Source organism: Lepisma saccharinum, chromosome 24 (assembly GCF_977018435.1).
Source record: "Lepisma saccharinum chromosome 24, izLepSacc3.1, whole genome shotgun sequence".
NCBI classification, from domain to species: domain Eukaryota; kingdom Metazoa; phylum Arthropoda; class Insecta; order Zygentoma; family Lepismatidae; genus Lepisma; species Lepisma saccharinum.
Genome location: NC_139252.1, coordinates 55,060,939 through 55,087,080, shown reverse-complemented (window position 1 = coordinate 55,087,080; position 26,142 = coordinate 55,060,939). Strand labels below are relative to the sequence as shown.

The following is a 26,142-nucleotide window of genomic DNA, read 5'->3' as shown; positions in this document are numbered from 1 at the left end:
AGTAATTGTACCCCGTAATGAGAAAAAACCACCGGACGTACTCCCAGGCGACCAAGATTTCCATGTTACTCCTGAGGTTAGGAAAGCCGCCGAGGTGGAGGTCGACTTCTCCTTGGATTGGTGACTCCCGAGCCCCAGTTTGGAAGGTTTGAGGAGGGGAAGTTCCTTTTCCCCAGGTACGGGCTGACACTGTGCATTCGCCTACCCTGTGCATTGGTCGGCAGTTCGCGGACTTTAGCCTTGGATGTTCCTTTGTTTTTATAGTATTGCGCGGTTTTAGATGTGTAATTTATACTCTTTTTTAGAAAGTGTCCTTCAAGCAACTTTTTAACCTAAATCCTTAACCTTCACTTTCACGACGAGGCACCATGTCAGGTGTCTGAATAACAACGTTTCAACCTGAAGAAGGAGGTAGTGTAACCTCCGAAACGTAGTACGAAAAATATCTCATACTCACACACGTAAGTTGCCGATTTTTTAATCTTTTAGCTTAAAGTTTATATTTAATTGTGAGTAATCCGCACCTTACCAGTATGTTATTGATCTCCGATACGGGGAGGAAAGTGCGCAAATTTGAAAAGTTGAGGATTAAGCTTAATAAGACCCTTATTAGGATAGGTTTCCTTAAACATTGTAAGAAGAAAGGTTTTTTACCGAGTTTTTTAAAGTGGGGGTACCAACCTCTTAGTTTTAAAGGGCAGGATCAAAAGAGGGAAATACAGTTTAGAATGCTGGGGAAATGCGTAAGGGAGGCCTATGCACAGGTGGATAGGCTCAACTCTGAATGTTACCGGTTACATTTGGAAATTGGAGGACGATTAGACCAGGTGACATGGGGGCGCATTGAGGAACGTCATTCTAGAACAGTCGAACAGGCGAAAGTAAGAGATATCGAGACAATTAGGAGGAAATTAATTAAATTGGGAATTAACGAGGGAGTTAAGGAGGGAGAGAATAGGGACAGCAAAGAGGATGAAAATAAAGCCAATATTCTAAATCTAACAAAACTTCAACCCCCTAAGGCCTTAGCGGGGATTATGAAAATGGGGCATAAGTTTGCCATTAGGGAAGAAAACTTCGAAAAAGAGGAATTCGTCATAGCGGCGGAAAAAATAGTGGGAAAATTAGACGAAAAAGAAGATAAATCCAATGTCAGGGTAAAAATTCGTGACATTATAGATGAACAAATGCACCTAAGTATAAGGGAACTAGGCCCCCCCGTTACCAATCATAGGGCATCAAAGGGAAAAACGGAAAGTAAGCTTAGGGGGAATCTTCGTAACGTGAAAAAATGGGTTAAACAAAGTGATGTGTACTTGGTTCGATCGGATAAGGAAAACAAAATGGTCATTATTGGGAAAGAGGAATACCACAGCAAGTTGGAAGATAGCTTTAGAAGTAATGACTACGAAGAAATCCAAGTTAATCCCATTAATAAAATCAAACGAGAAATCAGAAAAGGCATTGAAACCAGTTTTACCTTGGGAAGCGCGGAAAAAAAGAAATTACTTAAGGGGGTTAAGGAAGGAAATATTCCTACGGCCTTTGGGATACCTAAGACCCATAAGGAGGGGATACCCCTCAGACCAATCATTCCCATGTATGCACATCCAGGATATGGTTTAGCTAAAGAAATGATTAAGAGGATGGGAAAAATGGATATGGACACTCCGTATAGCGTCAAAAACTCTCTTATGGTCAAAGAAACCATCGAAAAACTCACCATAGGAGAACGGGACGTAATCTGTAGTTTCGACGTTATTAATCTGTACCCCAGTGTCCCCCGGGACAAAGCTGGGGATTGTTTATATAGATGGTTGATTGACCAAAACGTTGAAATCTTGGTCGCCTGGGAGTACGTCCGGTGGTTTTTTCTCATTACGGGGTACAATTACTTCTACGTTAACGATAAAATCTTCCGACAAAAAGAAGGGTTGGCCATGGGCAATCCCATCTCTGGTCTTGTGGCCAACATCTTCATGCACTACGTCGAAAAAACCGCTATGGAGCATGCAGGGGGGAGGGGGGAGGTAAAATATTATGGGAGATATGTAGATGACATCCTCATCATAGGGGATGAAATCAAACTTGACAGCATTTTCGACCAATTGGGGAAGCAGGACCCCAGGATTGGGTTTACTAGGGAAGATATGGTCAACGGAAAGATCCACTTTCTTGACTTATGCCTTACTAAAACCGGACAACGGATCGTTACGGGGGTCTTTCATAAACCGTTAGCTGGAGAGCTGTACCTCCATAAGAGATCCCAACATTCGAATAGGACTAAATTAAATGTTTTTCTTAACTTTTACATTCGCGCCGAAAGACTGTGCAATGACGAGAAAGAGAAACGGAAAGAAGGGGAATGGATAAGGAGAGTGGGGGTAAAGAATGGGTACACTATCCGCGACCTGGAAAAAGTAGCTAGGAGAGCCAAAAGGATTGTTAGGCAAGAAACATCGCAATATGACATAGAGGGTAAAAAAACTGGGATAGAAAACGGTGAAAAAGGCACATGTTTCGTGGGGATCCCGTATTTTAAGGGGGTCTCAGAGAAAATTGAAAAGTCCGTGAGGAGTTACGGAATAAAATGTGGGGTAAGAGCGCCCCGGAGTATTGAAAAGCACTTTACATCATATAAGAAAGGGAGGGGGGATAGACGCAATAACCCTGAGGAGCGGAAAGGGGTGTACAGGATAGTGTGTGAATGCGGAAAGGAATATGTGGGACAAACGGGGAGAAGTATGCAAGTCAGGTGGGGAGAGCATGATAAGGACGTAAAGGAAGGCATACCCAAAACCGGATTGTCTGAACATATATTGGTTAACCGACATAAGATTGCTAAAAGGGAAATTATTAGGGAGGTTAACAATAAATTGGACAGGAACGTATATGAAGCTGCTTATATATGCGCGGAAAATTGGAATAAGCTTAATAGGGACGATGGGAATTTAGAAGACGGCTGGGTTAATTTCTTTAAAAAATGGGATAAAGCCGCAGTGTTTAGGGACGAAATGGGCTTCCATGTTACTCCTGAGGTTAGGAAAGCCGCCGAGGTGGAGGTCGACTTCTCCTTGGATTGGTGACTCCCGAGCCCCAGTTTGGAAGGTTTGAGGAGGGGAAGTTCCTTTTCCCCAGGTACGGGCTGACACTGTGCATTCGCCTACCCTGTGCATTGGTCGGCAGTTCGCGGACTTTAGCCTTGGATGTTCCTTTGTTTTTATAGTATTGCGCGGTTTTAGATGTGTAATTTATACTCTTTTTTAGAAAGTGTCCTTCAAGCAACTTTTTAACCTAAATCCTTAACCTTCACTTTCACGACGAGGCACCATGTCAGGTGTCTGAATAACAACGTTTCAACCTGAAGAAGGAGGTAGTGTAACCTCCGAAACGTAGTACGAAAAATATCTCATACTCACACACGTAAGTTGCCGATTTTTTAATCTTTTAGCTTAAAGTTTATATTTAATTGTGAGTAATCCGCACCTTACCAGTATGGTACTGGAAACTGTTTATAATACCATTGATTCGGCATAGTAGGCCGACGACATTGACAGTGATGCACCCCCACACCATCACAGATCCCCCTCCATGTTTGACTGTGGTAAGTTGAAACTTGGGATCAAATCTCTGGCCGACAGGACGTCTAATCCACACTATTCCGTCTGTTCCAAAGAGGCAATACTTTGATTCATCACTCCAGACCACATCTTTCCATTCTCTCCTAGTCCACGCCAGATGAGCTTTACCCATGCAAGTCTGGCCTTCTTATTCTTCACCGAAATCAGCGGTTTCTTAACAGGCCGACATCCATTGAGACCGGCCGCTTGGAGACGACGTCTGATGGTCCTTCCAGATGGCGACGGGGTGGTTGGGAATGATAGCTCCCGAGTAATGTCGGCTGACGTCAGTCTGGGGTTGCTTCTGCTGATGCGGAGGATGGTCCTGTCGACGTGTCTTGACGTGATCCTGGGTCGCCCTATATGGGATTCCTTCAACAACACCTCCCTGTTGCTTCCACCGCCTCAGAATTTCCGATACTGCACTTCTAGTGATTCCAAACTGTATTGCCAGTTCCTGCAGTGTTTGCCCTTGTGCGCGTCCATTAGCAATGCCTCCCTGCATGTCCGGAGACAGATTGCTGCATCCACGGCGAGCACCCATACTCTGAAAACATAGAAATGTGTCATACTGAACACAAATTGGACAATGTCTAGTACACATTGTTACAATCATTAACCAGCATGTATAGGTACAAAAGTAATTTCTCGGCGGGTTTTGTAATTCCTTAATATTATGGTGAAAATGGTACACTTCGACCAAAATACATGCGTTGAACATCAGAAACATCCTCAACAACATATCATGCGACGTTCATCCTCATCGGATAACATTGGCAAAAGGTATGCGAAAAAAACACGAAGTTGACACTCTTTTGGCCAGTACTGTAGGTGACATTTTGGTAATTATTGAGTTTATTGAACAGAAAGGTTATTAGAAGCTATGCTGTCGATAAATTGTTTTCGTGTTGTGTTTACCAATTTCAGAAGCGTTCAGTGAGTACAATGCAAATTACACAACATAGCAAGTACATGCAGAAATTGAAGGATGCCTCTTTTTACTTTGTAATTCAATAATGACCAAAATGTCACTTACCATGTTTTACTACCAAGCCCTTCAATTAAGGCTGAGCCAACACTTAAACCGTTTAAGTCATTTTTCAGCCTTTTAAAAGTCATCTTATGCATTTTTCTATATTTTGGTGAAAGAAGGGGCATTTTACTTGCAAATGTAGCCCTTTGAAGGAGAGAGGTTCCCGACTCTTGTCTCATTGCCTTCAGTGCAGTTCTGAACGACTGTGTTTGAAGAAACATAGAAATGCTATGCAGTATTGTAGGCAGATGTAACAGTTCAGCTCAAACCTAGTGATTTCCCCCTTTGTCAGTAAATACATTGTCGCCAGACCAGGCACGTATCCAGGAATTCCTTTCGGGGGGGGCTCAACACCATTTTTTTAAGGGGTATAGTAAGAATCTCACAATTGTATGTTTAAGACCAGTGGTGGCAATTGGGTTCCAAAACGGGGGGGGGGGGGGGGGGGGGGTGCGGAGGGCATTGCAAGGAAAGTTTACTTTCTCTTGGTAGCCAAGGCTTAACATTAAGAGGCCATAATGTTGAGGCAGAAAAATAAAAAATGGGGAGCAACTATCCCTTAAATCGTTGCCACTGTAAGGCTATCATTTTAATCAGAACGTGAAATCGGAACATTTTTTACCACTCGACTCCTCTGTTTCCATGCATTAAGAATGTGTGCCGGAACCATCTCAGTATGTGTGTTTGTCCATTTCTTCTCATCAGGCATAAAAACATCTATGGTATCTTTGAGTGTTTTTACGAAGCTGTTACACATGCACGGGATGGACAATCCACTCGACAACGCGAGATTCAAATTGTGGGTTGCGAACTGGACGCAGACAGCTCTCGAATATTACTCTCTGATTCGAGCCTGGACACCACTAACGTGTCTTGTTCTCCCATTTTTTCAGCTCTTATAAAAGCCGAAACCCACCAAATTGTTCAGATTCAGGCCTTAGCACTCACAAGTGTTCAAAAATGCATGTCACAGCTTCCGCTGTCTTGTTATATATCGGCACGAAACAAAGGAAATCTTCTCGAATACAGGTGGATCACGAAACAATTAATGCACAGTGAAAAACCCTTCCGTTCCCAACACATCTAATGTTTCGTCTCCCAGTATGATCAAATGCTTACTCATTTATCTCCAGTGACGTGCCCAAGGGAGGGTTGGTGAGGTAATAACCCCATTTGACCCAGTATTCCTTTTTTTTTTTTTTAAAAAAAAAAAAAAGGAACGTCAAAGACAGGAAAAAATGGCAAAATCAGGACTGACCACCAAAAATAGTATGCGTAACCCCTCTCCCTTCCGAAAATCCTGGGCACGCCTTTCTTTATCTCGGACATTTTTTTTTAAAATGAACTCACCAGAAGTTTTTATCATCGCATTGGAGATGCATTCTTCCTGCAGGTTTGAATATGATCCTTTAGGGTGCTGTCCTCTGCCTGCCTTCACACCTAGGCCCTTATTTTCCATCCTTGTGACTTGGATTTTCAAGACTTAGGAAGGGACACGCGATACATGTTGATTGGAATGGGCCAATCAACAGCAACGTTTCACACCGTAGCGACACAAAAGGCCGCACAAACCTAATCTTCAGGCGACACGGTGTGAAATCTCCCTTATTAGGCCACTGTCATTGTCACCTCGAAGTAGTAGCTCTTGTTGACTACAGAAAAAATTATCCTCAACCAGTGATAATGCTCCTCAGTTTTCTTCTCTCTCCTATATTTTCTGTGCTTGTTCACTATACAGGCTACACCTTACGATTTGATATACACAGGACATGTACTATGTAGACATTTTAACGAAAAATCGGTTGAAGTAAAGGATGACTAGGTGGCTCAGTTGGTAGAACCCTGATTTGGATCCTGGTAGAGCCTGCAATTTCCGCCTAAAATGTCTACATATGCAACATCTTCCTGCTTTCTCTTCTCGACATTCATAAAATTTTCGGCTGTCTCTTTATGATAGTTAAGTGTTTGAAAGTGTTTCGAACCCAGTAGGCTTAAACAAAAGTATTTTTTTATATCATGAAATTCTCAGACTGCATATACGAAATTTAGTTCTGGCAAAACTAAATCATCACTCAAAACTTTGATTTTCAGTTGATCTATGCAATTTATTTCTGTTTTAATATCCGGTACTGATGAAATATTCACTTGAGAGAAGAGAGAGAGAGAGAGAGAGGCATTGATCTCTTCGACCCTCGAACTGAACTAGCACCACACTGAGGCCCGGAAGTTCTGCTGTCGTCAATGTCTTCATTTTCGAATCACTATATCTTATAAAGCAACCAGAGGACGCTGACTGATCTGATCACCAATCGACTGTATGAATTGTCACACTTACCTCTGAAATCTCATTAACCGATTCTTTGTACAGATCAATCGAAAAATTGAATCCGCGTATTTATATCTTCATTATATTGTAGAACGTTCCGCAGATAAAACGATTCGTTAATATTGCCAGTAGTTGACTCCTTCTCTCATTCAAGAACGTACCCTCTCCCGCCTTCCAGAGATTAGAAATTACAACGAATTGCCCTACGTGTGGCGCTACCTTTGTTGTGCAGCTTCCAAATGCAGACAAGTCTCTACATAGTCCTCAAGTGCGCTGAGACAACACCGAAAGCGCAAGAAAAGTGTACGTGCAATATTATCAACAACAGGGTTATAGAACATTCTCCGTCTTGCCTCGATAATTGTCTATCTCCTTAAATCATCGTCACATTATTCAAAAAGCCAAAAACCTAATTTTATCTAGTGTAAAATAAAAAAATCCTGGGGGGGGGGGGGGGGGGCTCGAGCCACCTCAACCCCAGCTTGGATACGTGCTATTAACAGTAACAGGGTTATAGAACATTCTCCATCTTGTCTCGATAATTATTTCTCCCAAATTATCATCACATTATTCAAGAAGCCAAAATCCTAATTTTATCTAGTGTAAACAGAAAAAAATCCTGAAGGGGGGCTCAAGCCTCCTGATTCCCACCTTGGATACGTGCTACTGACAATAATAGGGTTATAGAACACTCTCCGTCTTGTCTCGATAATTATTTCTCTCAGATTTATAAATTTATTATCTTCACATTATTCAAGACGACAAAAATCTAATTTTATCTAGTGTAAATTTAAAAAATTCCTGAGGGGGGGGCTCGAGCCACCTCATCCCCACCTTGGCTACGTGCTATTAATAATAACAGGGGTATAAAACATGCTCCGTCTTGCCTCGATAATTATCTCTCTCCTTACATTATTTTCACATTATTTAAGAAGCCAAAAACCTAATTTTATCTAACGTAAACTGAAACATTTCCTGGGGAAAGGGTCGAGCCCCCTGTGCCCCATCTTGGATACATGCTTTTATCAATAACAGGGTTACGGAACATTCTCCGTCTTGCCTCGATAATTATTTCTTTCCTTAAATTATTGTCACATTATTTTATTTCACACCACAAGAAACCAAAAACCTCATTTTATCTAGTGTAAACCTAAAACTTTCGGGGGGGGCTCGAGCCCCCTAAGCCCCCCCTCTGGATACGTGCCTGCGCCAGACGGATTATTGTTCAAAAACAATGGGTACAATGTTTTGTGCTCTGTATCGGAATTTTGTCAGGGAAGCAATTTGCACTCCATGGAATTGAAAGTGACTTAATAGCAAGTGATATTGTTCATTTCAAGCACGCTTCTCTTGTGTCGATGGAAGTCTAGAGAATTTTTTCCGTGTACAAGGCTCTCTTGTCCGAAAACCGACTATCATTCACTTTTGAAAATTTGCATATGATTTTCGTTGTGTACTGCAACTCAGTACTTATAGTGTAAAAGATGACAAAAAGTGAACTTTCTTACTTGTACTACCATACGCAATTAACATGTGATAGATACTGTAACGTTAATTTGCAATTTGAATTTCTCTTGGTAGTTTATAAATTTGTTCTACAAATCTTTCAGAATTTTTAGGTAATTTTTCTAAGTTTATAGGGCATTTACTTGCATGTATTAGGTCATAAATGCATTTTTTAAAGGTCATTTCTTGGCAATTTTAAGGTCATCAAAATCCTAGCCTTAGTAATCACTTTTCCAGACTACAAGAGTCTCGGGAAGTCTGCAAAAATGCAGCATGATACTTTCATGGTGTCTCGAACATCCTGGAAATTACGCAAAATAATTTTCCTTAACATTGTGAGAAGAAATGGAATTTGTGATTAAACTGCTTCCTCGTGTTTAATTTTAAAGCAAAATTGTGATAGATTGCTATGATATAGTTTCAGTGGAAAACTTACATTTTAAAATTTATAAAAACTGCTTTGAATTGTTACAATTTTCAAGTACTGATACCAGTATTGATGGGAATCTGTGAGAGTGTCAACAGTAGCATCAGTATTGGTTCAGAGTGGTGTTGGCTGAGCGCTAGTAACAATGAGAGATGATCAGACATGTTTTTCATTTAGTAAATTGAAAATAATAATAATAAACTTTGCAGCAGATATAATAAGTTCATCACGTCACGTTACGTCAGTACTGCTTTGGTGCAAAGTTCGAAACGTACATGCACATCTGTACTACAGTGTGCCAGGTTGTCACATGGCGTAATTGTACATGTGTACTGCTCAGTGGGCTAAACAGTAATAATAATAGTGATGGTCCTGAGAATAACTAACACCTTTACAGTTTCTGTGCTTATGTATTGTTGATTTGTAACAATGTAATGGGAACTCCTTTCCAAGCAGGGTTCAGCCTGCCAACCTACCCGATGCCAACGCAGGGCATCCAGGGCATGGATGCCAGCCAGATGGTGGCCTACCAGCAGAACCTCCAGAGGGCCTTCCTCCAGTCGGCCATGGCACAGAACATCCAGATTCAGCAGCAGCTTCTTGCGCAGAACCAAGCCCTGCAGCAGCTCTTGCAACAGCAACAGCAACCACAACAGCAGCAGTCGCAAAATCAACAGCCTGTAAGATGCTCTTCATATATTTTGTGGTCTTTTCATTAACAGTTGCCTAGAATGATTGTAGCATTCTTATCCTATGGATGTTTAATAACTCTTATTATTTTAGAATTAAATTTAGTTATTCCTCTATTGTGTTACAGTTAGGGCTGACTCAGTATCAATTATTTTTGTAGTTTATTTAAATTTGACAACATTTGATTTTTGATTTGATTTGGTGTTTTAAGTCCACTTTATGCGCAGTAAGGCTAATCGGGACTGGACCTACAGTTTAAAGTGGGATCCAAACCATTTGTGCCTCCACCGGGTGTCGAACCCGGGACCCCTTGATTACAAGGCAATGACGCTACCACTGCGCCATCGGGGAGGCTCTAAAAATTTGACAACATATTTCATCAAATCTAACTAACTGACATTCTAGCATTCTCAAACCCAAAGGTTTATGGCTGCAGCAACACAAGCCTTTCATCTGTCCCTATCCTGGGCCAAGATCAATTCAATATTTTCCATCCTTGCTGATTTCCTTTAGGTCCATGTCAACGTTATCCCTCCATATTCATCTTGACCTTACTACAGGTCTGTTACCATCAGGTTTTCCAACACCAACAAGAATCCTGTAAACTCTTCTTTCCTCTCCCATTCGTTCCACATGGCCTGCCCACCTAAGTCTTCTTGATTTAATTCTTTTCTATTCACAAATTTTTATCCTCACATCTAATATCAAAGAATCTAAAATTTAAATATACAAGGCAGTAATTATTGCTCCCATGTAGTGCATCGGCAAATGGTTAGTGCTCTCACTTTTCATGTGAATGAAGTGAATTCTCAGTGTCATTTAATGTAACATTTTCAAAGAATGTCATTTCTATTTCATTTTTTTTTCAGTAGAATTAACTTTCTGTTAATTGTCATATACAGTATGGTATCACATTGGTATTAATTCAGTCTTATTTGTTATATTATATTTCTTAATTGTGTATTGTTAAGTCATGTTAATAACAATTAGGTGTTTGTTTAAATTAGTACAGTCAAAATTTGCTCTATTCTTTACTCAAGCTTAGTATATTATACCTATAAGAATATTTTTCCTGCTTTAAATGTTGCTTTTTAGTTACATGTTAGTTCTATGTAGAACAGTAGGTTAGTTTTAGTTTTAATTGTTGTTTCAGACTTCTAGATTTTCTCTGCTAGTTTGCATCCATTTCTGTGATAGATTCTAGTTAGAAATTCTTGATAGTGTTATGTTAATGAAAGCTAATATGGTGATATGTGTGTTCATGATTTGCTATGTGAAAGAGGTTGTCTTTGATGCAGCTTTTTAGACCGAAGTGACAAGCAACATGCGACAAGGAACATGTGTCACTTGGAAACGAACCTTCAGAAATAAAGGCAACCTTTCATAACAGTGACTTGACAAGCTTCACTGTTGCTTGTTATTTCATGTCACTCAGACTGGGCCATTTTCTCAATAGTGTGCATCGTGTTGCCTCGGTCTGTTGATTATGCATGTGAATCAAATGCTTTTCGACAGGCCAGAGGTTGAAATATCGCTAGTTACTTTGGTGTGAAATCCCCGTGATGTGTCATTTGTCACTTTGCTCCAAAAGCTGCCTCAAACACTAATACCGTTCTTTTTGTGTGTGCAAAAGGAAATTTGAATTCTTGGGAAATGATGAAGATTTGAAATGATGACTACTTTTTTATACTTTTTATTTTTCTCTGCTGAAACGATAGATATAATATAGAAATTAATTAAATTGCAGCAAATTCTTTAGTTGTCTTGATAGAAGCGCTTTAGCTTTACTCATTTGACCCTTAACTGCTGTGGTAAATTATTGTTGTAGCATGTACATTGATTGCATTGTTGCAAAATTAATTTTTCAGTGGCTTCATCCATTTATAGCCCTGTTTCACATGAGGTGACTGTAGTAAAAGTTGTTACAACTTTTACCAGGCTATTGTTTTGAATGAGGGTTTGATGTGAAGCAATTACAGTTAGCTAGAAATGCCTGTAGTCGCCCACTAGCACAAATGATTGATGCATCTCAAATGTGCACCAGAATCAAACTTTGGCCGTAATTTATGGGTGAGGGCAGAATTTCAAAGTTTTTCAACCCATAAAAATACCATCCATGGCTAGATAACTGTTACATTTTGGAAATCTTAAAAATTACTTTTCGTTACTTTGCTCCTCAGGTTCCAAGGGGTTAAGAAAAAATTAATAAACTTGTAACTTTGGGGATGGGGGCAAGGGCCCCCCTTTCTCCCAGAAAGTTACACCTGTTTTCCATTCTCCGGAAACATAAAGCCTACTTAAATTCATTATCAGACTTTAAACATAGCTTGGAGCCTCCCATAGGTTCTAGTCTTTGATCTAGTTGACCCTGATTGGTCGTTGAAAGTCATTCAGCTACTTACAAGACGTAATGCAGTACCTTTTTGCAGTAAAACCTGCAACTGATGTTTACTGCCATACCACAGCAGTTAAAGGTTGAAAAAAACATAACATGAAGATTATTTCAAGAGAAGACTAGGTTTTCCCGTAATAACCATTCTTTGCATGTTTTACCTTGCTAATGTTTTTGTAGGAAACTCATCATGGAAGCATGATATTTGGCAGATCACAGGCTTTCCAAACATGCGGGACCTCAAGTACTTACACATCATTGTCAAATACTGACACATTAAGCAGCTATTCCAAGGTACAATCCTAACAGATGAAAAAGCAAAACTCGCTTCAATAAGAGTTATTTACTTATACAACATTTTTGCACTTTTTTCATTACACATTTGACAGCTTAGAAGTTCAAATTTATTAAGCACTTACACATTAAGCACAATGTTATGACTAGTATAATAAATTAAAGAATTCACTGATATTTTTGCACTCGAAAATGTGCACTGTTCGTTTCACATCCAGGAGTATTGTTGTTTACACAAATTCATCAAATACTAACATGTGTAGTGCTAACAAATATGGAAAAATATCACAAGTAAAATTACATATATCAATGCAACACTCACTGCACTATTATTTTTCTCAGCATATTTGGCCTGGAATAATTTGTGTAACCGTATTTTTTTTAAACACCCTATTTCATACACAATCACATCATTTGCTAATTTTATGAGCCATACCATCTTGACAAGTAGTATGCGCTCAATTTATTTTTGAACACATTTCTCTCCATTTGTTATTGTACTTTTTTTTTTACTGTACATATTTTTCTGCGTGATCTGTACCTCTCATCATTTGCTATGTAGTTATGTCACCTTTGGTTCAAATTGCATGTTGGTATTTTTTTAGCGCTTGTGAAACTTATGCAGCTAACATGTTCTGGTGCATTGGTATTGTGTGTAAATTGGACATTGAATCATGTATGTTGGTTATTTCAGTAGCTTAGTCAGTCACTTATATCAGAGAAAACATAAAAGTTTTCATAAAGTTTTAGTACAAATGAAATACATTATCTGCAACAGAAGTAATGCAAATTTAAACTGCCTCTTTGTATGTAAAAAAATAATTTTAATCACTTATTAATTTTGGTGACACATACCAATCCCTCCTCTTTTTCTTCATATACATTAGAAAGCAAAATTCAATCATGTTTGTATCATGAATATATGAATAAACTAAATGACTTTCTTCAATCAAAAACAAACTTGGTGACGAGTTAAATGAGTTTATTTCATAAAGGCAAAGTTTTCCGTGCATGTAGCACCGTGCCTTAAAGGCACATTTAGGGGATGTGCGGGTACGACCCCACACATTCTCGATGTTGGCCATTTTGGAGGTGATGTGATCAGCACCATGCTCTGGATGCCTTTACCCCCTAGGGTTGCCCATTGATTTGAGACTGGGTGAGCTCCAGAGCCACTTTATGGTGGAAAATTCCAACCATAAATCACCCTGCGTGGCAGTCAGATGTGACTAGGCCACCATGGCTAATTTCATGGAATATGTAAATTGTAATAAAATAAAATTTACAGATATCATATGTATTCTCTATACCTCTGCAAGTCATTGTGGAAATTTTCATAGATCTTCTTTGCATTAAGAAAAGATACAAAAATGCAGGAGTATTCATTATCATGTAGATCTATGAATAGCAAACAAAATATTTACGTTACTTCAACATACTTCACTTCAATTATAGAACTAACTCTTCTTACTTCTAGTTCTGTCATCTTCTAATGCATACATATAAATACAGTTCAACAGTAGTAAAATCTCTGCTCTTCATTCTTGCATTACAAGTTATTTTGAACTGTTCAGAAGGTACTGTAATTAAACTGAGGTGATAGATGTATTGGTTTGGTAGTGTTAAATGCTGATCGTTCACGCTTTATGATTACACAAAATCTTACATGATGTTTTATCAGTCACTAAAATTTCATTGAATCTCATGCTAAGAAATGCATCAATTTTGCAGATAATGCTGTAACATATCCACGTATTTCCGACTTGTTGCTGTTCCTCCGATATATGCACATTTCACATCTGTATATACTGTGTCATTACATTCCTAAATGTACTTTATTAAGCACTTTCAAAGTCATTGATTCTTACTGACTGAACTAGGGATGGACCGACATGAAATTTTAACTGATACCGATAAAATACTGATATAAAATTTTCTATACTGATCAGATATTAAATTCCAAATGGTCCAATCACCTCCTTAATAAATGTGTGTTACCAAATGACTGTAATGCACAAGAAGCTTCAAATTTAGACATTTACTGGAGATTACATGTATATATCCATAAGAATTATAATAAAATGGCTGAATATTGCACAAAATTATAATATATTTATTAGCGATGGGCCGATATGAAATTTTGGCCGATACCGATAAAGTAACGATATAAAATTTACCGATACCGATAACCAATATTCTACCGATCCGATATAAAATTAGAAATGGTCCTTGAAGAACCTGAAAGGTTCATTGACCTCCTTAATAAATATGTTTCAAGGTGACTGCAGTGAAAAAGAAATTGCATATTTAGACATTTACTGTCTTATAAATTAGGGCATGGAGATTATCCATAAAAATTACAACAAAATGGCAGAATTTTGCACTAAATTATCAAATATTTATCGATATATCGGATCGGTAAAATAATCGGTAATTTTACCGATAAACCGATACACCGATATGCCTATATCGGCCGATACCGATAGAGTACCGATTAATCGGTCCCATCCCTAATATTTATAGATATATAGGATTGGTAAAATTATCAGTAATTTTACCAATAAACTGATATGCCTATATTGACCAATACCGATAGCATTCAATTAATCTGCCCTAGATTGAACATTTGTCTGTGTTAACCCTAAGATGGGAATGTAGTGAGATTTGTAAGTGTAAGAATGTGTAGAGACTGTTCTGCTTTACACAGTAGTTGACTTAGAAAAATATTTCAACTTTTTCTTATCAATATAGATTCATTTTTTCCCCCCAAATCATCCCTAATAATTTGAAACATTTTCTTCTAAATATTACACTGATAGCAGAACTTTTAGAAGGGATTGGCACCAACAACTGTATTTATTTTTGAATAATGTAATATTTTATGCAAGGTTTCTCAAATTAAATTCTTTAAAATGATAACTTGTCTTTTGGTAAATTGTGCTTGAATTGGGAATTTTATCGACCAGGCCTCGTTTCACGAGTCATCTCACGGAGAACTTTGGTCGCCGGAGAAACGGCAGATCTCGGTCCACTCACCACCAGACCACCCTCCCCCCTTGCCACCAAAGACACGCTTTGGGTCTCCCCAGCACCAGACGGGCAATGCTTTCATAGCTGCTAGAAAAGAGTCGCAAGACTCGTTTTTGCAGGTTAGTGTTGTAAGGTGGTGGAGGGGCCGTTGAATTTCAGGGTGGCGCAACAGTAGGTTAACGCTTTGCTATGGAATCTTTGTAGTAAAATATGCAGATGTACTTTTGAGCCACCCTGTTTTGCTCATTTTGCCTTTGCATGGTTAAAACTGGAAAGTAGTTGTTGAAATTCATGACGAGAAGATGTTCTATGGCTTAGAAAATTGTGAGCTGTACTGTCTAGGCAGAGTTTATGAAACTGGTGTAATAACTGCAAAATCCAGCATTAGTTTCTAGCAACTCAAATACCTTATTCACAATATTAAGTTTCTTTCCTACTTCCCTAACTCAATAATGTCTACAAATTCTATACAACACCTAAAGTCTCAGAACTGTCACAGTGTCTCAGTTATATTACATTACACCACATATACATAATTGTTATTAATCTGTCTATCTTGTGTGCACTGCATGGCGTACATGGTCATCTGATGAAAGTGAAGCATGTGTAACCAAATGAAGGAAAAAACTGAAGGTGACTCCAGTATGTGGAAACCAGTTGAATTACACTGTCGTACTTCTCAATAACAGTCCGAAGTAGGCAAGGGTAAGACTGCACAGCAATGCCATTTACAAATCTTCACTAGTGAACTCTTCCCAGTTTTTGTCCTAGATCCTATGTACCAACATCAAATGCCACAATTTCTCATACAAAAACTCCAAAGCTATCCTCAGATCAAAGGTCACTTCTTTATATATTACAAATCTTCTTCAATTCTTCAATAATCCTCCATCTCTTCAGAGTTGAAGAACAGCAGCTGATACTGGTTTTACTATTGTTGCCACTTATCATTATTTTGTTATGTATATGTGCATTTTATTGTTATTTTTTCATTATTCTGGGTTCAGGATTTTTTAAATAAACAAATCTCTTGAGTTCCAAAACTAGGTGAAGAATTGTTCAATACATATCTTCATTCCTAAACAATTGAGTACAAGAGTTGATCTACAAGTAAACCTCATGCGGTTCACCACACTCGTTCAGAATTTTTTTTCGTCTTTCATCTCTACAATCATTCCTGAATGATGAACGGTTTGCGTGGGGAAGTACAGCATACCAGATACATCACTTAATTACTTAATCTTCAAAGTACTTCAAAATTGCACACACGAGGCTGGTAATTTCACCAGGGTAAATATTTCAGATTTCATTTTAATGACAAACTGATGTCTGATAAATTTGTTTGGGTACTTCTACGTGAGAAACTGACAGGCAGCACACAGAAAACAATAGCAGAAAATAGAAGGGCAGATTATGTTCATATAGTTATGCTTTTAGGGTTAATAAAACCCACAAACAGAATCAATATATCTTTTGCTCCTTTTTATGAGACTTCAGCATGAAACAAAATCATTTTTGTATTTTGGCCACTTAGGTGGCTGAGCATGTTGAGCCGTTGACTCCCTTACCTCAGCATCAAAGGGCCCAGGTTCAAGCCAATACCGAGACACGGGTGTTCCTTTGTGAGTTCTCCATCAGCAGTTTCATCTACTCGTATTCGTCATTGTGATTAGCCTAAGGATTGAGAGACGTTAGTCAAATTTAAAACAAAAACAAATAACAAGTATAAGTTTCTTTTTTCCATGTTTTAACAATACAATGGCAAGTTAGTGATAAAGTGTTATTATTTGTAGAAGGAACTTGACTCGTTTATTCTTCAAACTAAAATAACAATGTTAAACGCAGTGGATTTTTAAACTGTAACAAGTTGTTTATCACAGAAAAGTCAGAATAGAGAGGTCCTAGTTCCTTCTGAGTGTTCATTTTAGAAATGTTCCATCTTGTTAACGGTTTGTTAGATTTAATCATCATATCTAATAAACCATATAAGCAACACTGGAATAAGCACACTGATTCTCATCCAAGTATACATCAAATTTAAATAAGACAATAATAACTCAAGAAACAGAATAAAACACTACTATACTTTTTGAGTGTGTGATTCATATGACATAAAAATTTGTCTTCATAATCACATCATTATATTGATATGAATGTAACCAAATCTCATAAGATTCTAGTAATGAATTGTAACAGTGCTCTGTGACAATTTGGATAATTAACCCTAAATTGAAACATCGAATTTGAAACTTTGGTCATATTAGAAATGGCTAAACATTATAATTGTTAAATCATTTCATGTTGTTATTCCCTTAGAAGATTCCCTTGAAAGATTTGGATGTTGATTTTGATACAATATTCTCTGGTTTTTTGGGACAGTTTTACATTATTATGTTTACACATATGTAAAAGTTTTGTTTCATATGTTGGGTTTGCAGTGTGAGAATATACATGCTTTGGCATGGAAAGCTTTTTCTGCACAAATGGCACCCATTAGCTTGTCATAGTAACCACATCTGGCACTTCGCTTATGCATGTCATATTTTATGAATAATTATTGCATTGTTATATATATATATATAGTTTTAATTTATGTATATCTGATTGAGTGTGCATGTTTTTGTTGACTGTGATATGAAGGGTTCGGGTGTAAAACATGGTGACATTTGTCATTTTTGAGTTACAAAGTAAAACGTGCCATCCTTCAATTTTCGAGTGAAATTACCATGTCATACAACTTGCATTGGACTCGGTGAAGCCTTGTGAAATTGGTCAACACAACACGAAAACAATTTATCTACAGTCATCATCATCATCATCATCATCATCATCATCATCATCATCATCATCATCCTTTGCCATTTCCTGCCTCTAGTATAGCTTCTAATAACCTTTTTTCTTACTGAACACAGAAATGACCAAACTGTCACTTACCATGTTTTACACCCCGAGCCCTTCATATGTAGATTTTAAATAGAGCTGAGGCGATTCCTGTTATCGATACCTACGTTAACTTATTTCCAATTTATGCTAATAATTTTACATTTCAGCAGAATAATTATGAAAATTAATTGCAGATAAATTAGTATGCATTGCAGTCTTATAATGCAGCTAACACGACTGATAAAAAATTACTTGTAGATTCTGAGACAGTTCTGTTTCCTCAACATTTCAACATGCGCCACATGTGTACCTAAGGAGTTATGAACACTAAAATATCAACACTGCACTAAGTTGCCATTAAAGATTTTAGTCTTAGCATGACTAGATTGTGAACAATTTGCAAAGACTTATCCATTATGACCCGGATTCGAATCCTTCTCGGGCTTGGTTGTTTGTGAATGTCCATTCATCAATTTCATCACTCATCCCCATCTTCTCAAATTAGCCAAGAGGCACAAAACGCGAAGGAAAATAAACTCAATCAATCAATTATCCATTATGATTGTCAGTATTTTACACTCAAATTCTTCAGCATGCATTTGTAAAATAATCACGAGACAATCAGTAGGTTCTTAGATAAAAATAGAATTACCCCTCCCCACACAAAAAAAAAGCAACTAGAGATGTTTTCAATTGCTAACAATTTATCACATCTATTCCATTCCATATTCAATGAAGACGTGTGTATATGTTGAAATATTGAGGAAGTAAATTATTAGCCCTTAAAGGTACATTTCTGTTATAAAGTAATTACATTTTTGTTATAATTTGTGAAAGCCGTGGGAAACTCGTGGCTCCATCAGGGAACAAACCTAGTTATTCTAATAGGTAAGGTACAATTTACATATTCTCTCTGTGTCATAAGTTGTTTACACTAGTTTAGTTACAGTTTTGTTGTAAACTTAATGAATGTTTCAAAATTGTACATTGGTTAAAATATAGATCAGAATATAGATAACGACACAGTTTTTTTTTGTATTGATTTTTAAGAAGCCTTTGGTTAAGTATTTATAATTTGAGCTATGTGAACTGCAGAAATACAGGGTGTCCAGAGTGGGACAGACAGTTTTTAAAAGTGTGTTATTTTAATACGGTAAGAAGTAGGTAGAAACAAAAACATACATTTTGAAGTCAAACTCACCAAGTTTTTTTTTGAAGCAGTTATAGCTCAGTATAGCTCCACATGAGCTCCGTTTGTTGCACGGAGAATTTCCAGCCTGTATTCAATCTCCCTCCACGTGTTCTGTAGCATCCGAGGGATTACATAAGCAAGAGCATTCCGAATACGGTCCTGCAGTTCTTGTAGATCATCTATCTTTTTACCAGAATACACCATGTTCTTGATGAAGCCCTAAAAAAGAAGTCTGGAGGGGTAACATCAATCTTCTGCAGAATGTCAATGGCTTATCATTCTTTTCGGCTTGTTATCTGGCTTAAATTCGTGCATCAACTGCACTTTGTATGCGTACATACGGAACCTTTTGTGCAAGACTTCGTGAACAGTGAAACCTTGGAATTCCTAGCTGCCTGCTCGCCTCCCATATTGACTTTCATGGGCTATGCATGCTTTTTCCTGTACCGGCGCCATTTTTGTTTGAGCTACACTAGCGCCACCACTGCTAGTTGTACATGTATGAAAATTTGCTGAGCCAAACTCAAAAACGTTCTATTGCTTTTGCGATGCTTTGTTAAAAAAAAGCTCGGTTTGTTGAAATATAGTAACTATTTAAAAACTGTCAGTTACAATCTGGACACCCTGTACATTGTTGCTGTTTTACTAATGTCAGGAATATTAGATTTATTATGGAGGAAAATGTAGAATAGTGAACTATTTCAATGTAGTAGAAATATTAATCCATAAATTTTGTCTGTTAGTATTTTTGTAAACCATGAGTTGTATTCCTATTTACCATCTTAGTATTAAGTAACATGATATGTGAAAATTCTTCCAGACTCAACAGTACTCTCCGGTAACAAGAGAGACTGGAGCGATGAGGAAGTTTAGCAGCAAGAGCCAGAGTCCCTCCTCCAACCCCCACACGGCCTTCGGGAGTGTGCTGAACGAGCTCAAGAATAGGAGGAGCTCCGTGGATTCCCAGGGCCAGCAGAATAAGGTGAGATATGCCTTTTCTGATATCTAAGAGGGCTCGTAATGAATAATAATAATAATAAAAAATCTGAAAATTGTTGGTGTTTTTTTTATTGCATTAAGGTTTAAAATGTTTATGAATGCACATAATTTGCATATTTCACCAACATAAATTATTAGCTTCACTTGCTTCACAGACAAATGATGTCAAATTATGCTAGCCGGACCCTGTGGCCGAGTGGTTAGCACATCGTGCTGCGATGCCAAGGATTTCGGGTTCGAATCCCGCTCGGGCTAGGTTGTTTGTGAATGTCCATTCATCAATTTCATCGCAAATTAGCCAAAGAGGCACAAAACGTGAAGTAAAATAAACGAAACCAATCAATCAAATTATGCTACATTTTTATAACATCACACATGTAACACATTTTCATTAATGATTTTTATGCATTCAGGGTATGTTACCATACTCAATGTCTTTCCCATTTGTTAGCAGTATTAAATCGGGTTCATTTTGATATTTTAGCCCAATCTCATGCCTAGAACCTTACATTTTGTGTGTGAAATGTCACACACGTAATGCTTGAATGCCCGTAACACTGATTGAATACTGATTAAGTGCCCCAATCCTGCCTTCTCATATTAACCTTGAAAACATTCTAAATCAGAGTAATCACAGCTATGATGTCAGGGGTCCCTGGTTCGAATCCCATCCTGAGCTTGGGTGTTCTTTGTGAGTGTCCCTTCATCAATTTCATCATATCGTCACTTATCCTCATCTGTTTAACCAAAAGTGGAAGAAAAGTTAAGTAAAATAAACCAAATTTTTAAGAAAGTTCTAAATGTACCGTTATTTAGTTTCAGACACCTTCATCAGGGAATCCACCTCCCCCTCCACCACCCATGCCACCGGAGCCAGTGAGCATCGATCCCTCAGGAGCCCGACCGTTCATCGACCCCTACGGCCGTGCGAAGACGGTCCGAATAGGAAAGTGGAGGTGGCCTCCGCCGAAGCAAAACGGGGAGCAGTCGGACAGTTTCCTGGAGTTCAAATTACGACAACACCAGAGGAAATCCAACCACCAGCACCAAAACTCACGCGTAAGTCTTGCGGAAAGTCATGTTTTCAATCTTTACTGCTTCTGCTGAATAGTTTGTACTATCTGTAGTTTTTGCATAAGTAGTATATATATGTAAAGAGTAAATGAAATTTAAATATGTCCGTTAGTAATATTAAAATTAATAAAAGTAATTTTTTTCTCATACAATGCCCTGTTATGAAAAACAAGAAAAAGTGCACAATATGAAGGTATCAAGAAAAGATATGTTACTGAAGGCTGATATTATATTAACTTTGTTTCATGGATGCCGAAATGTGATGACTAATGAATAATGCAGTGGAACTCCAATTTTACATTTGCTGGTTTTGCATTTTCCTGCAATACATTCAATCTTCATGATCCCTACACATCAAAACATTATAAAACTTTCCCAGATATTACATTTTCCGCATTTTAAGTTCTTTCAACTCGGTTCTTTGAAAAACATAAACTTGAAGTATCATTCCATTCAATTTTATCTAGATATAGCAGATAGCTGTACATCCAGATCTGCGTGGATAAAGGTCATCCACCTGTATGCATGTGTGTGTGTATATATATAACATTTAATAGTATCAATTAACTTTCAAATACTGATATGGTACAGATATAAAGCGTAACCATATTGAACAGATTCAGTATAAAATGTCAAAACATTTCATGAAGCTAGGACATGAGTTAACAACTTGTGTCAACATGATTTATAATAAGTAATAAATATGTGTAAACACTTACTGCATTTTTAGTGCATCTCTGCTTATTTTTACAATATTTCAACCCAGGTGGGATTTTTTCTTTGATTTCAATAGTCAATGTTAGTCTTTACATGTTGGCACTTAAACATGAGTATTTTGCTAGTATTTATCTTATATCTTTGTATTATATAATAGTACATATTATATAATATAAAGATATAATTTATGTACCCTTGTTTTCTAAGACAATATATATTACAGTCATATGGTTACATACATTAAGTAGGTGCAATATTTTCCCAAATTTTTATATTGGAACTGTAGAATATCTATTGTTGATATCAATGGATTTTATATCTGCTGTATCAGTATCTACAAAAAAATATATTGGTCCATCCATTATCACTTATAATATCAACAAGTCACATTTACTTAAACTTGGCCTGCACTTAAATAATTATATTTTAAAGATACAAAGATCATTCAAGTACATGCCAGGATTATACATGTTCACAATATTTCTACTCACTTTTGTTTCTTTCGTGCAAAAGGTCTTCTTCATCTTCACTGCTTTTGTTACTGAAGGGTTGTAAGAAGTTGTAAGTTGTCTTGCAGTATGAACAAATAGCCTGTCAATTGTAATTTTTACATATTGTCGCCACTGATATTTATCTCTTGAAATCCTTTTTCTGTATTCCTTTTCTTATTTATTGTACACATTTTTTTTTTGTATAATGTATTGAAACTCTGGAATTAAATGCATTTGAAATGTACTTCTCTGGGTTTTAAAGTTTGTAATCTTTGCTTATAATTCCTACCTGCTTATCTTCCTTGTTTTTACTTTCTTGTCTTCACAGTACATTATGCAAAAGTGCTGTTAATTCTTCCTAAATCTTTAGACAGAGGTAATCTATTTGCACTTCAATAGTGCAGTATTACCTTTTCCCCAAGGTTTGGCTGAAGAATGGTATACAGCGAAACCTCAGTTTTAAGTTCCTCGATTTTACATTTTCCTGCATTATACATTCAATCTTTATGGTTCCAACATAGCAAAAATTATGAAATATTTCTCGATTTAAATTTTTTCCGCATTTAAGTTTTTTCAGCTTGGTCTCCTGAAATATGTAAAATCGAAGTTCCACTGTATTTCGTTTCCACTAGCAAGTTCTCCATGGTTAATAGTGTTGCCTTCTAATCCCAAAATTCCAAGTTTAATCTTTACTGGGGCATTGTTCAGTGGTTTCCATCTCACTTTAAAGTGCAGATAAAGTTCTCTTTATCCTATATGTTCATAAAATGGTCTTAAAACTACCTTCGGCAAATTTCTGTTCATTCCATGTGTTTCCAACTGAGTTATTTATTTTAGTAATGACATACAATAAAGAGTGCTGTCCAGTTAGTTTCATGTACAAACTAACAAGGTTCCTAATGAAGAATCATTTTCTCTATACCTATTTTTGTATAAATAGATGGCAAGACAATTCAGGTTATTATAATAAATGCTGGTTACAGTACAACAGTCTCCCATGAAGCTGAATTGTTAGCACTCTTGCCTTCGGTACAAGTGGTACCAGGTTCAAACCCAAATCTGAGCCCAAGAATTTCATTGTTCACCTTGCATTGTGAATTGCTATTAGTAACTCAAAGAATACCAGTAAATATATATTTTTTTTAATGGAAGAGTCATGGTAAAAATAAGTTTTGCATTAAGTCTGGGAAATACTACTAACCAGACTTAGAGAATAACTTTTTTTTATCATCATTGTACTGCCAATGTAGGATTTTAATTTTACACCATTAGTTTCAAATATCTGTGAATATTGTTGATAAATTCCTGGCCAATTTTCTTATATCACCACCACATTCTTAATTAAAACTAAAAAAATCTAGAAGTGAAAATTGCATTTTATGCAATTCTGATGTGTACATATATAAAATTACTATATACTGCTTCTTTCTCAATTGTTCATATTGCATATTTGTACATTCTATTGAAAAAGAAACAGTAGAATATCGAAAAATTGAGATTCTACTTTATTTACTATGTTTCTTTCTTGTTATGTTGTGCAAAGTGTGTTGAAAATATCAAGCAATTGCTATAAGAACATTATTATAAAAGTATGCAATGTTCAGTGGGATGCATAAGTATTACCAAGCATCATCACCATGTTTATTCCATTTGTTTTTGCACAATGAGAGCTTCAAGAATCAAAACAGAATAACGAACAGGCTGCTGACATACGCCGCAGCAACATAACTAAAAATATAATTCTAAGAAACACACGTGAGAAAAATGAATGAGTAGTCGTGGACATTTGCCAAGCATTACCTTTGCATCCCACTGTACCCTTTAAAGTAGTTTATCCTTCACAGCCAGCACATTTGTAAAATTATGATTTTTTAACATAAGCCTCTTTTCACATTTTGTTGAATTTCCTTTGTGTTTTGAAAACTCTTCTAGGGACACGAAAGCATAGTGCCAGGATCAAGTGCAGAGAGGGGAATGTGTGGAGCATGACTGCTGTCTTATTTCCCCCAGACCTCCTTGATGGTATAACATAACATTTTCACCCTGCAATTTAGGGGTATCGGCTTAGATCCCCAGTGGAGGCAGATTGCACAGTGAGGTTTCGATCCTACTTTAAACTTGTAGGCTCACTCCCAATTACCTAAAATAGGCTTACAACAAACAACTTTTCAACTTGTTTTCCTCGCATATTTTCGGATAGAGAGTGATGAATAAGCTAATGCATTATCTTGGTACAATACACAGGCCTTATTTGACTGACCCTGTGGAGCAAATTCACGATGACAATGCTTTTTCCTAGATCTAAATAAAAGAAAATCAACATCAACTTGATACGAGGGCTGCTGGAAAAGTTTCTGCAATCAATATGAAAAAAGGCATGTGAAATTCTGGGAATGGCTTTATTGTTGTTCAAAGTATTCAACCTTAAGATCGATACACTTTTGCATATGCTCAAACCAATTTTGAAAGCATGTTATCCACTCTGAAGCTGATACCTCAGAAACCGCTTTTCGGAATGCATCAACAGCTGCTTCAGGCGACACAAATCGCTCACCACGCATCTTATTTTTCATGTGTGGGAACAAAAAGAAGTCATTAGGTGATAAATCAGGTGAGTACAGACAATGAGTCATTAATTCGACATTTTTACTGGACAAAAAATCAACAGTTTAGTGTGCTGACTGGGAACTGGCGTTGTCATGGTGAAGAATAATGTGAAGATTTGGGTTTGTTTTACATAATTCATTGATGACCTCTGGCAAACAAATTGTTGTATACCACTCAGTATTTACAGTCCTTTGATCTTCTAAAGCTATTGTTGCCACATGTCCAGTATAACTGAAGAAACAAGCAATCATTTGCTTGGCTGCACTCCTGGAATGAACAATTTTTGTTGGTTTCGGCTCACTTTGAAACACCCAACCCAAACAGTGGATTGCTGTTTAGTTTCGGGTTCGTATGAATAGATCTAAGTTTTGTCCCCTGTAACGATGTAGTACATCAAATTTGACTTGCTTTGGTTGAATTTTTTTAGCATTTCTTTACACCAATTTACACGAGCCTGTTTTTGAGTTTCAGTCAAGTTGTGTGGGATCCAACGAATTGAAAGTTTCCGTACGTTCAGATGACCATGCAAAATGGTATGTATTGCTTTCATGTCAATCTTCAAGGATGCCTGAATCTCACGGTATGTCACATGCCGATCTCTCTCAATCATTTCACGCACAGCATCAACATTACTGGTAACAACAGACGTGGATGGACGTCTTCACGAAATTAATCACTGAGAAATGTGCAACCATGCTGGAATTCGGAAAACCAATTGTACACAGTCCTATTGGATGGTGCTTCATCCCCAAAAGCCAAATGAAGTAGCTCGATGCATTGTTTTGGTGTTAAACTACATTTGAAATCATAAAAAATCATTGCCCGAAAGTGTTCACGAAAAATTTCCATTTCTCACACGAA

At 37.3% G+C, this 26,142-nt stretch overlaps 1 protein-coding gene across 11 annotated transcripts in view; it reads left to right on the top strand.

Annotated features, from left to right (window-relative positions):
• Positions 1-26,142, top strand: part of LOC145978267 (unconventional myosin-XV-like) — a 536,876-nt gene that overhangs the window by 289,818 nt on the left and 220,916 nt on the right. For 6 of the 11 annotated variants that reach the window (XM_083110774.1, XM_083110771.1, XM_083110770.1 and 3 more), the window contains 5 exons: positions 9,366-9,592; positions 12,175-12,288; positions 15,255-15,437; positions 20,214-20,375; positions 21,209-21,451. In XM_083110774.1, coding sequence (XP_082966900.1) covers positions 9,366-9,592; positions 12,175-12,288; positions 15,255-15,437; positions 20,214-20,375; positions 21,209-21,451 — 929 coding nt within the window. The remainder of the gene's footprint in view (positions 1-9,365; positions 9,593-12,174; positions 12,289-15,254; positions 15,438-20,213; positions 20,376-21,208; positions 21,452-26,142) is intronic. The other 5 variants (XM_083110775.1, XM_083110769.1, XM_083110772.1 and 2 more) reach the window with 4 other exon arrangements.